The 13,274-nt window shown below is 30.3% G+C and overlaps 1 protein-coding gene across 1 annotated transcript; it reads right to left on the bottom strand.

The window, feature by feature from the left end:
- Window positions 1–3,839: 3,839 nt before the first annotated feature.
- LOC141457109 (probable cytochrome P450 6a23) lies at window positions 3,840–6,993 on the bottom strand. Its single transcript, XM_074133639.1, has 2 exons — window positions 5,242–6,993; window positions 3,840–4,272 (listed from the first exon to the last, which is right to left on the bottom strand). The coding sequence occupies exons 1-2, from the start codon at window positions 5,756–5,758 to the stop codon at window positions 4,031–4,033; spliced, it is 759 nt and encodes a 252-aa protein (XP_073989740.1). The 5' UTR covers window positions 5,759–6,993; the 3' UTR covers window positions 3,840–4,030.
- Between the last annotated feature and the right edge of the window lie 6,281 nt (window positions 6,994–13,274).

The raw sequence follows: 13,274 nt of genomic DNA on the forward strand, positions 1-13,274 counted from the left end.
ACTTAGCAAAACTCTTAAAGTATCTCTGAGAAGCGATACCTTAATTGTAGAGAATCATCTTTTCACATGGTGTTAAATGATTGGTCTGTGCTATAAAAATCAGGATGGTCTTCAAAGATTACGTGAAATTACTGGTCTGGATCAGAGCGATTTTATTTCTGCCGTAACTAAGAATAGCCTTCCTAGGGATTACTTCATGCAACAACCTACCACCACTGCACTTGATCCTCCACCGGTATTACCATCTACTCCGATTATACAATCAACCTGAGACAGGACTGGATGCTGGAATTTTTTCAAAAAACTTCAAATCTACATTTGGTAATTAAGAGTATATTACCTTACAATGTTGCAGGCTTAAAAGGTAAAGTAACCGACTCTTATTTAATGAATTTTCTCAATAATCACCAAGTATGTTGTTTATTTAAATCTTATGTTTCAAAGGATAGTTTCAGTTATTTCTCACAATTTTTCTTAAATTATAAATTGATGCGGATATCTGCAATTAAATCATCTAAATTTGGGCGTGCTAATGGGGGGATATTAATTGGTATACGTTCTAATATCTTAGAAAAAGGTTTTAGCTTTGTAAGAGTCAATGAAAGAGTGGTAATTTCTTTTAGTAAACAAAATTTTGATAAGTTAATAGTTCTAGTATATTTAAATTCTTCAAAATGGCAAGACAATTTCTTCTGTTTACCTAATTTTTTATCTGAAATATCGAATACAAATGTAATTCTTCTGGGTGAATTTAATGTGAGAATTTATGATTCGCAATCTCTGCCTGAAGGCCTGGAACTGTAGACTAAAGCACTTCAATTATTACTTCTTTTTTTTTGTATTCATAGGTTTAGTTTATTTTTTCAGAGAAGAATTGAAAATATTTTTGAATAACATACTTTTTATTCTTATTCTCTGAGTATCTTTTATTTTTTCATTTATAATTGTTTACTGTTTCTTTGTTTTTTTTCTTCTTGTTGGTGTCAACGATAATGAAAAAAATGATGTTCTTATGTTACTGTACGCTGATGATATCGTCATTCTGGCCTATTCATGGCAAGACATTCAATTTAAGTTGGATCTGTTGCACAAGTGCAGTGAAGCAAATCTCTTGAAGGTTAACGTAAATAAAACAAAAATCTTGCCTTTCCATAAAGGAGGAAAACTGGGAAAACATAGGAAGCTTTTATATAATAAACACGAGATTGAAGTCGTCAAAGAGTTCAAGTATTTAGGCGTCATTTTTTCATCTAATGGTAAGTTTAAAAAAGCAAGTTACCACAGCAAATCGTTGGCTGTTACAGCATCAAGTAGGGGTTCACCATATTTTGAGTAAGGGCATAATATGATTAATGCAATAAAATGAACCACACTTATACCCTGGCAAAGTGACAATATAAGATGCAACCATCCACTTGACATACTGTTGTTTAAGTCCGACTATTGGGAAGCCAAAGAGAGGTTGTTTGACTCAATGGTTGCTAGTGTTTTACTGTATTCAGCCGAGATATGGGCCGCTTCTTATGTCGACTCACTTGATAAAGTTCAAACCCATTTCTTTAAATCTTTATTGTAGCTGTCCAGAACAACTCCTGACGCTTAGGTTAGATTTGAAACCGGCAGGGTACATTCCTAACAGTAGAAGAAATTACGGAAATGTAAGTTTCAAATTTTAAATAAGGCTTTATCTGAAAATTCATCTAAGTTTTTAGTAATTAAAGCTTAATGGATGAAGTTACTTTAATAATACATAAAGGGCATAAAATGAGCATAATTTATTTCAAACTGAGTACTGCTCGTACAAAAGAGAAATATTTTTTAAGTACAGTAAGTATTTTTGTTAATTATTAGTTTCTTATAACAGACACATTTTCTAAAGTATTCATTTTCAGTAATAACTAATATAATTAAACTATTAAAATAAAGATAAACAAATATCAGATATCAGATATGGCCAATACGAATGGCAGTTACTGAGTAAAAGAAAACAAAAAAAAAAACACAATTCTTATTGATACACAAAAAAGTCTTAAAATAATAACTATAAGTTCGTACAATATTAATAAACAAAAATAAATATATAAATAGAAAATTATTTGTATTTCTGTGATTAAATATTTGGGTATAAACTAATGGTTTTTGTAAATATTAAACTGGAATCATGTTAAAATAAATTTTGCTTTCAGGATACAAAATGAATGACATCTTGTGAATCTCAATAGGAATTTTTGTTTGCGGAGATAATGTAAACTTAAAATTATCTAGAATTTTCGCCAATGTCAGCTTCATTTCCATCAGAGAATATCTCATACCTGAAAAAAGATATGGAACTTATATAAAATTTTCTTATTAAAATTATATATTAAGCTTGCTAAAGTGTAAGTTCATATCCTTTCATTGCATCAAATCTCAATATGTTACTTCTATTTTTTGCCTTGGTATCCCTCATAACAAATACCCTTCATTAGTTTATCTTGCAATCTTATATGACTATCAAATGTTTAAATATCATTATAGCAAGAGCAAAAGAAAGCATTCCAGATGTTACACTTAGTTTTCCATCAAATCAGTCAAAACACATAATTCATCAAGAATATCTACTGTATCAAACTGCTCAATTACATGTTCGAAAGAATATGTTCTTTGTATGTTTGTACAAAATACAAATAAATTTGAGAAAACAGTAAAGGTTTTTGAAATATGGTCTCTATAAAATAGAGCTTCTTTATGATTAATTTTAAATAGTTTCACACTGATTACATATGAACAATATTTTCATTTCTATAAAGTTGAGGAAATGTATTTATTAAAATCTAAAGTTGGGAAGAAATTTTTCCTAAACATTATTACGAATAAAAATGTGGGTAGATCCTCAGAACTACATAATATTTTTGATGTAGCATGCATGTTGATTACATCCCTGACCGAATTCGGACTTTCATCACAGGTAAACTATTGCTTGGTTTGAAGATATCGACTTCGTAATATTTTTACATCTCAAACTACTTAAAAATCAGCGAGCGTATAGAATCATAATTGAAGCTGAACGTGAGACGTATTTTTTTTACCCAGACTAACGTTTTAAAATCATTAAGCAGTTTTAATAATTATAAATACAGTTGTAAATACTTTAATTACAGAAGCAATATGATTAATGCAATAAAATGAACCACACTTATACCCTGGCAAAGTGACAATATAAGATGCAACCATCCACTTGACATAGTGTTGTTTAATTTTGGTTTTCCCGAGTGCCATTGTTAAATAGCTTTCTGAGCAAGATATAAGGAAAAATTATTATTTTTAGGTGCCACCCGGAAGCTAATTACTTCGCTAAAAGAGATATCTTGTATTATGGGGGGAAAAAAAGCAATATTTTTCTATTTTTCAGGGGGTTGTGACGACTAACTTATCGATCTCCGTTTATATTCTTCGATAGGGGTTGGAGCTTGCTAATTACTTTTTGTAAGACATAAAAACTTAGTCGTTACATGCGATGCTTGAACTTGGAATATACCTTTTTTAAGTCATTGCTCTTAATCACTCAAACAAACACAACCTTGATTCCTAGCATTATAGGATCGAGGAAATTAGATGACCAAAATTTCAATGTCCTATTTTGATCAGAACATTTATTTAACCATTATTGCATTATTGATAAAAAAAAAAAGTAAGTAAATTAAATAACTAAGAGTCTGTCTCGGTTTATATGAGAGCAATGGCCAACTTTATTATTACCAATGCAAATTCTCGGGCCATCACCAAAAGGCATGTAAGTAAAATTGCTTCTTGTTGTGCCTGGAGGCAGTCGATCTGGATTGAATACTTCAGGTTCCTCATGAAGCTTAGGATCTCTATGTATTGCACTTAGAGGTATAACCAACTTCTGACCTTTTTCAATAACTAATCCATCTTCAGTCACATAAGTTTTTGTACATTCTCTTGTTGTAAAACATGATGGTGTATGTAATCTCAGGGTTTCTAAAGGAAAAAAAAAGAAGCATTAATAACGACATTTTATTTTATATCCCTAAATTAATACCAAGCACTTACCTTGAATACATTGCTCCAAATAGGTCATTTCTTTGAGGGCTTCATAAGTATATCCACCGCACTTCTTTAACGCATCCCTAACTTCTTTTCTTAGACGTTCTTGGATGTGATTAACTCGTGCAATTTCAAACATCGAGTAGAGGATATTCAAGTAGAGAAAATCATGTCCAGCAATAATAAACTGGAATGCTTGTCCAGTAAGTAACTCGTCAGTGATTTCTGAATAATGGTAAACGATAATTATCAATAAGTATCAATACTGTATACAGTATATTCAATAAATACAAATATTTAAATTTCTATATTATACTTATGTGTAATAATTTCGAACTGAAGTAGTTTTATTTAAGTTTTGGATATATCTTCTTTTTTTGGGGGGGAGTAATTCGAGTAAGTAGACTATTAATTGCAAAAGTACATGCAATTTAGGATGGATATATTTTAGCAGCTCTAAGAAATAATGAAAGGAATTCGAATGCCTGACATCGAGTTTGGGGGTCCGGGATGGGGATCTTGTCACTCGATGGCCGCCGTTCCCGAAATAAAGCCTGCGTATGCGTATTTCAATTTTTTTTATATTATTGTGCAAGTTGTAAAATTATTAAAAGTAATAAATAATGAAATAAAAAATAGCAAGATTGTAAAACTGCTATTAAATTAATAAAGTAGTGTTTTGTGGCCAGTTAAATAGGCTCTTTTGTTTACATTAAATATTTCGTAGAGTAGGTGGCCGAAGAGTTTTAGTGGCAGCTCTGAAAGCCTTCTAAAATTCCACATTTTATTTATTTTTTTAAAATTTATGGCGCGTCTTCATTTATGGCCAATGGGCCCAGAATCCACACAGCACTTGAAGGCACCGGACAGACAGCTGGAAAGGTTCTTAGATATATTAAGATAAGATAAGATTTAAATTTAAAGCCCGAATTTGAGCACGGTTTCTCCGGCTTACAAGTCTACCGCACCACCAACTTATTTAAACCCTTCTCTCTGGTTTCACAATTAAATTCAAAACAAATCAATTTTATAATTGAAAAAGCTCATAGAAAAACATGAAAGTACGTTATATATAAATAATAACTATAATTACCGATATTTTCTGCTGGAGGTTTACTATTTGGCTGTAAGTTTTTATTTTCTACTTCTTTTTTTTGAATTTCAATAAAATTTTGCTCCTTGAGCTTTAAAAGCTGTTGGACGTAATCATTGCGCTGATATTTATTCTTTGTTCAAATGTATTTTTTATAAGCCCTTCAAAGTATTGAGTAACTTCAGTAGAAAAAAATGTTAAACCAAACAAATTCGAGAACTTTGGAGCATTTATTATTATAAAAGTCGCCAGAAATCTGAATGGATTAAGTACGAAAAGAGAAGAAGACATTTTTTGGAATTCTGTAGATGCTTGTTTATTCGTTAATTGTATACCAAATATGGCGTTTCCAATTACATTCATTGAGAAAGTACTTAAATCGTTTTTTATTTCATAATCTTTGTTGATATTTTCATTATTACTATTTATTAATTCTTCTGTACATTCCAGCATATGAAGGAAGATCATTTTTAATTTTCCACTACTAAACGCAGGAGTTATTTTCGATCTTACACCTTTCCACTTTTTATCTTTCATCTGAAATAGAATTGAATGTAACAAACCTTTTTCTTCACTGACAATTGGATGGTCCACAAAGTGTGGAAAATCTGTAGTCATAATGTTTTCTATAAGTTTAGTGTCGCGTACTATTAGTACTGGTGTAAGTAGTTCATAAATTCCAACCACCTTTTCATTAGGGAATTTATTATAAGCTTCATTATATATTTCGTTAAGTGATTTTTTAAAAGTAAATACTTTAAGAAGATTGCCTATAAAAGGCAGAGGTTTAAGTTGAGGTACTTTCTTTCTTTCCCATACGTCCTCTTCATGTAAAAGTATCCCATAACTAGTATGACTACAAATACGGTTAAAAGTGTCCACGAATTGTCCTGAAAGCAGAAGTTCACAGTTTAAAAAATTATAATTTTTATATTGTTAAAATAATCGAGTAAAATTAGTAATTAACTAAAGGGAAGTGGATGAGCCATTTCTTCAAGTATCTTGGCGCCCCTGCTGGTATCTCAGTACAACAACCACTGTGACTCCAAACTTTTACTGATACTGCAGAAGTAATTGTAATGTACAACTATTTGAATTCTGCGAAACTCCCAGACACAACTCTAGTAGCTATACTTACACTGTAGTAATACAGCTAACCCTTTATGGTTGCTTACAGATCGGTTTGGTAATGTCTGATACTTAAGGGAGCTTAAATGAATACTAAGTCGCAATGGATTTGGCCATTTCCTTTACAAACCCCAAACTATGGGGGATTCAATATTCACATAATTATCCTTCTTTTTCAGCGCTTAGACTAACATACGCAATACCCTTACTGTTCAAAATAGGCACCCTGCAGATTATCTACTTTTTGAATTTTACATCCATTGAACAAACTCAGGCAAATCCCAACATATATTCGTTAATTTTTTTTCCTTCAAAAGTCTGCATTAATGCCGCCAATGCCATCTAATTTAAACAAAATTGCACCTGTCTTAGGCATATTAGCTTTAGCTGGTCACACCATAAGTTGCGATTATTATGTGCTGGTCAATTTTCTGAGTGCCTTTTTTTTCTTTTTCTTTTTTTGTAATTTATAACGAGACAACATATGGGGTCAACGGCACCCATTCTATGGTCTAGCAGCTGGATTCGAATCTGTTATCTTCGTTTGCAAATCCAAGTCGCTGAGCTAATTTCTTCCTTCCCATAAGAATCATACCTAGATAATGCCAAACATATAAAGTGAAAAAACGATTCATATCGAAGTTTTTGGGACTCGAAGAATACATTTGCAGATGATCTTTAAAGAAAATCTTTAGTTATTTATGAGAAAATTTATAAATATTCAGTTGAGAGAAACTTCATTGTTGAATTTTGAAAAAATACATTCGTCTCCCGAAAAGAACTTCAGATTAGAGATAACAAGCCATTGTAAAATATGAGTAATATTGAGCAAATTTATTAACTAATTGCAAGTATTTGCAGTAAGTATATTAATTAATAATGCTCATCACTCCAGGTTAGTTGAATATATCAACAAATGATAACGTTGACTGTTATTCAATGTCATCATTTCAGTATGTAATATTCATTCTAATTGCCTGCAAAGAAGAAGTGTTCTGTTTCAATTTAAACAATTTGTATGCTATTATTGGTTTAAAGGTACTAACAATAAAACAGTGAAGATAGAAACGTTAATAGATTACGAATCGTCATAATGAATCAGCTAGGTTTTATACAATGTCACTGTGCTAAATTGAATTACGCTGTTAGATAATAGAAGATGTCAGGCCAATGTCTAGGTTAATTTAATGAAAGTGCAGAGAAAACTTGAGTTTTTACGGGTTATAAAAGTAACTTAAGTTATTGCAGGGTTTAACTATACGGTTGGAGGAGATCCCGGGTTCGAATCCTGCTGCTGGCTCTTAGATTTTCTCTTCCTAGGAGCTTCTTTCAGCTCACTGTCCGGTGGTGGACAGTGTTGACTGCAACGAAAGAACACTGTCCACAGGCCGGCAGTGCACTGAATAAAGATCCGATCGCCAATGACTTCAGATGTTGACACGCCTTAAATAATAATAATAAAAAGCAGGGTAAATGAAAGCCCAAATTTACAGTTATTATTAGGTTTTATAAAAACTGACCTGTAGTAAGGTTTGATCGTTAAAACTGCATTAAAAAGCATCTTGTTGAAAAATACTCGCCCTACTTTGACAATTTTTTTCTATTTTCCATAAGAATTAAGAATAAAGTTCCCAAATTGTCTTTAAATTATAGAGCAACTTCTCTTTTGTGATATTTTTTTGCAACAACGAAAATCTCAACGATTTTGTGAAAAACGTTGCAAAACTTGGAAAAAACCGCATTTTCCAAAAATAAATGATTTGCTGTAATTTATACAGCAAAGCAAATAAGTTTTTTATAACGATATTTAAGTTTTCTAAATATGCTTCTTCAATGTTTATTTTTCGATGCAATGCATTCTATTCTACACTAACCTAATATTAAAAAATGTCTGGCGTTATCTGATTAGTCTAAAACTTTTCTGAATATTTTTATCTTTGGAAACTTTTAAATCAACAATACTTTTAGACGTTTACTACAGTTGCGCCTGAAACTCCAACTTTCATTACCAAATGCCCTATTAGTATTATGTATATTAGCAGACTACGGTCCTTTTAAGGGAGTTGTTAACAACTAATATTAAATACAATTCTTTACAAAAATAACTCATTCAAAACTGATAAAAGAATACATGAGAAAATCGTGGAATGATTGTATTTCCAATTGATTGGAGGTGTCCTAAAGAATTTTAAAGAAGGTAAAGTTAATAAATGAATAGATAAGAAAAATAAAAAGAATAATAATAATAATTAAATAAAGGTTCTTCTAATTGACAAATGATTTAATTTTGTGTTGAGGTAGTATCGGGCCAATTGTCAATGATTTTTAATAATCGTGTAGTTTTATTTAAAGAAGTGATTAGAACACTTCCTAATATAAAAGAAATAAAACAACAATACTTACCTCAGAATTGAAAGAGCCTATTTTAGCGGAAAGTATGATATTCGAGCTATTCATGTAATCGGACAGTAAAGCAGGGAAAAATGTATACTTATTTAATTTATATTCTTATTTAGGTATGTCTGAGTAAACATATTTATATGGGCCACATAATGCATTAAATTTTTAGACAGCATTTGCACTTAATTATTTATTACATTAGATAGGTTTATCATATATTGTTGTCAATGTCACCTTAAGTTTAATGAGTTTAATTACCTCTCTCAATGTCGATCGATTCCACTAATGAGGGGCGTACCTGTGTTTATTAGTTTAAACAAATAATTGTAGAAAAATAAAATTAAAATATATGCATATACATATATTTGAATGAATGGTTTATATTGTGAAGGTGTACATATATTTATAAGTAATTAATCAGTGTGTTTGTTAAATTTGTTTTTTTTTAGAATTTACAAAACATCCACATTCTTAATGAATAGTTTCCGAGTTTGTTTATAAAATAATTTAGGGAACATGATCTCTTTAAACTGCTAAACAAATACAATTTTCAATGAAATGCTGCATGTATTAAGAAATTCGTTAGAGCTGTTTTCGAGAATATCATTAAAAAAATATAAAAACTGGCAACTTAATACAATTTTCAAAACATATGTGAAATTTGAGCTATTCTGAAGAAACAGTAACATATAATACATAACAATTTCAAAACACTTTCTTTTTTTTTGTACTCAAGTGCCTGTTTCTGTAAAAGGACACGTTTTCGGGCGAAGGTATAAAATCGAAAATTCGCGTAGAAACATTACTTTACTTTTTCTTAAGAGAAGTAAATAATCCTAATTTAGAAACATTAATTAAGAAAGTAAACTTTAGTAAGCTAAATTTAAAAAAAAAAGTAAAAAAATAAAATAATTTATTAAAAAAAAAAATACATTGAAATTTTTTGTACACTTTCTAAATTACAAGAAAAAATAATTTCTTAGCTATTATTTTTTACATTTATAGAAAACTGTCAGTTTTTATTTCTGCGCAAATTTTTATTACTAATTTAACATTTTGATGATTTCAGTTTTATTAATTTAAAAAATTAAGTATAAATAAATACTTTGGTGGTAATCTAGCCTTATCACACATTAACGTATTTTTTTTTTTTTTTTTTATCTAAATAATTATTTATACATACTTTGATTTGAAACATTTTTAAAACTAAACAGCTTTTTTAGTTGTACATAAATTTGGCAAATTGATTATTTAATGATGATGTTGCTTCTTGCTCTTTAAAAGAGAACTTTTTTCTAGGCACTTTTGAGGTAGACAAAAAATTTTGTTTCTTAAACTTCTGATCAATGTTAAATTTGTTAAAACGATGACAAATATTATTCGAAACTTTTGGTTAAAATAAAAAAAAAAACTGATTAAAAAAGGAATAACATTTTTATATTGATTAAAAAATATATAACGTAACATAAGATGTGACACACAACGTTAATTTCAAACCCAAATAAAACAAATTGAAGCTTTGTTTCATTGTTATTTAATATTAGGATAAATTAGGACGACTAATTTTACAGTAAAATGCAGTTTAGTTGATTCATTACCAACTAACATTGACCTTTTGCTACACTACAATAAATTTCAATCTGGGGATTACATGGGGACATTAATTAATCAAAGCTACATCACTCATCCATTACACATTAATTTTGTTTAAAAAACGTTTTTATAAATGCTTTACTTTTTAACTTAAAAGCCAATAATTATTATTTGCTCTTAGTTGGTATTCATCAATCATTCTAATATTAAAGAAAATTACTCTATTAAACGCTTCAAATAATTTCACGATCTTCAAATAACAGGACAAATTAATAAAATTATTTTTAATCTATAATACAACAAAATAAAGATATCTATCTTATTATTAAAGATTTTGATTATCACTAATTACAATTCATTTCGTAAATAGTTTAATTTTAATTAATGATGTTTGCTTTTAATTTTATGACTGCTTCGAAATCGGTTAATACATTAGTAATAAGCACTATTATTACTAATTTTATTATTTTTTAATTATTTTCTCTCCTTCATTACTTGTCAAATTTAACAGACAGATTTACTGGAACACTTTATTTTCATCAGTTGGCAAAATTATATATGAGTTTCCAATCTCTCAACTTTAATTCTGAGATTCTGGTTTGTTGGTAAGGGAATTTATAAATTTCATTGACAGAAATGTTAATGTTTAATAGAAAAATAAAACTAATTATAGTTGATCGAAATCAGGTGGTTCTACAAAGGTGAAATAACGTAATAGTGCACAACAGTATTGCTCAAGGTTTAAGAAGAATAAACTTTACTACTGTGGAATCAAATTAGTGCCATTAATAGAGTTTTAGGAGCTGAAGCGATGATAAGTAGATAGCAATTTGATTTATCAAAAAATTATACTAAACATATTGTAAATATGTATAAATAAAAAAAATAAATATGTATAAATATTGTAACGAAGTTGACCTGGGCAGAAACGAAAGGCCTAGATTGTTCTAGGGGTTAAGCGACCAAAGTCGGTAACAGGCCACCACTGTGTAGACAAAAGGGCCGGTCTCTACCTGAACTGGAAGGGAAAGGGCTAGATTGTTGTAGGAGTTTAGTGACCGTAGCCTGTAACGGACCTGTGTAAAAGCCAGCTAAGAGAAAGGCTCCAGTTGGGGTGGTGGCAGTATGTGTTTTCCAGCCAATGAGCGGCAGGTGGGAGCAAGACAGACGGAGTTGGAGTGTGACAGAAGGCTGGAGGAGGGCGGCCCCAGTTGGGGTGGTGGCAGCATGTGTTTTCCTCAGCCAATGAGCTGCCGGTGGGCGTTAGACAGACGGAGTGGGGCAGTCGCAGTTAAAGGGAGGCAGACACTATATATATAATATATATATAAATATATATATAAATATATATATAAATATATATATATAAATATATATATATAAATATATATATAAATATATATATAAATTTATATATAATATATCTATAAATATACGAGGTGTGTTCAAAAAGTAACGGAAATTTTTAAATTTCGCGGGTTTGGAGAGTCTGATTGTAAAATGTTTTTTTTTTATTATGTTGGTACACATGCCCCTGAAGTACGATAAAATTTTCAGTAATATTCATTGTTTACTTTTTAAGTGGCAGCCGTTAAGGTTAGACGTGTCTTTCGAGCTTGGCGATTTTTGTTTGTTAAAAAAAATGGATCAAAGAATTTGTATTAAATTTTGCGTAAAAAATGAAATAAAGTGTAATAAAGTGTGTGAAATGTTAATAAAGGCATATGGTGAGTCTGCTATGAGTAAAACAAGGATTTACGAGTGGTATAAGCGTTTCCAAGATGGCCGCGAAAACGTTGAAGATGACGAACGACCTGGACGTCCAAGCACATCAACAACCGATGAAAACGTGAAAAAAGTGAAAGAAATGGTTATGAACGATCGCCGAATCACAATCAGAGAAGTCGCTGATGATGTTGCCATATCAATTGGCTCATGCCATGAAATTTTTTCGGATGTTTTGGGTATGAAACGTGTGGCAGCAAAATTTGTTCCAAAATTGTTGAATTTCGAACAAAAACAGCGGAGAATGGAAGTTGCTCAAGAGTCACTCAATGAAGGCGACAACGATGCGGATCTACTGAAACGTGTTATAACAGGTGACGAAACATGGGTTTACGGATATGATGTCGAAACTAAGGCTCAATCGTCCCAGTGGAGGCATTCTGGATCGCCAAGACCGAAAAAGGCTCGACAAGTGCGGTCGAATGTGAAGGTTATGCTCACTGTGTTCTTCGATTTTAATGGCATAGTGCATCATGAATTCTTGCCACAAGGTCAAACAATCAATAAGGAGTACTACCTACAAGTTCAACGCCGTTTGCGTGAAGCAATCCGAAAAAAACGCCCGGATTTGTGGCAAAACAATTCATGGATTTTGCACCACGATAATGCACCTGCTCACACTTCATTGCTTGTTCGTGAATTTTTGGCCAAAAACAAAACTTTAACGATGCCCCAGCCTCCATATTCGCCAGACATGGCTCCATGTGACTTTTTTCTATTTCCAAACATAAAGAGAACATTAAAAGGCCGTCGTTTTACAAGCATAGATGACATTAAAAGCGAATCGCTGAAAGACTGAAAGCTATCACAAAGATCGAGTTTCAGAAGTGTTTCGAGGATTGGAAAAAGCGCTGGCACAAGTGTATTGTATGCGAAGGGGACTACTTTGAAGGCGACAATATTAATGTAGATGAATAAATAAATATTTTTTTCAAAAAACGAAAATTCCCGTTACTTTTTGAACACACCTCGTATATATATAAATATATAAATATATATATAAATTTATATATAATATATATATAAATATATATATAATATATATATAAATATATACATAATATATATATAAATATATATATAATATATATATAAATATATAAATATATATATAATATATATATAAATATATAAATATATATATTATATATATATTTATATATATATTATATATATATTTATATATATATTATATATATATTATATATAAATTTATATATATATATAT

Source organism: Rhodnius prolixus, unplaced genomic scaffold (assembly GCF_049639745.1).
Source record: "Rhodnius prolixus isolate KJV_2025 unplaced genomic scaffold, Rpr scaffold_10, whole genome shotgun sequence".
NCBI classification, from domain to species: domain Eukaryota; kingdom Metazoa; phylum Arthropoda; class Insecta; order Hemiptera; family Reduviidae; genus Rhodnius; species Rhodnius prolixus.

Bases quoted from the DNA above. Each gene is read 5' to 3' on its own strand.
- LOC141457109 (XM_074133639.1), bottom strand. From the start codon at position 5,758: ATGACTACAGATTTTCCACACTTTGTGGACCATCCAATTGTCAGTGAA. The intron at 4,273-5,241 runs GCTTTTAAAGCT...ACCATTATTCAG, and splicing joins CGCAATGATTACGTCCAACA to AAATCACTGACGAGTTACTT.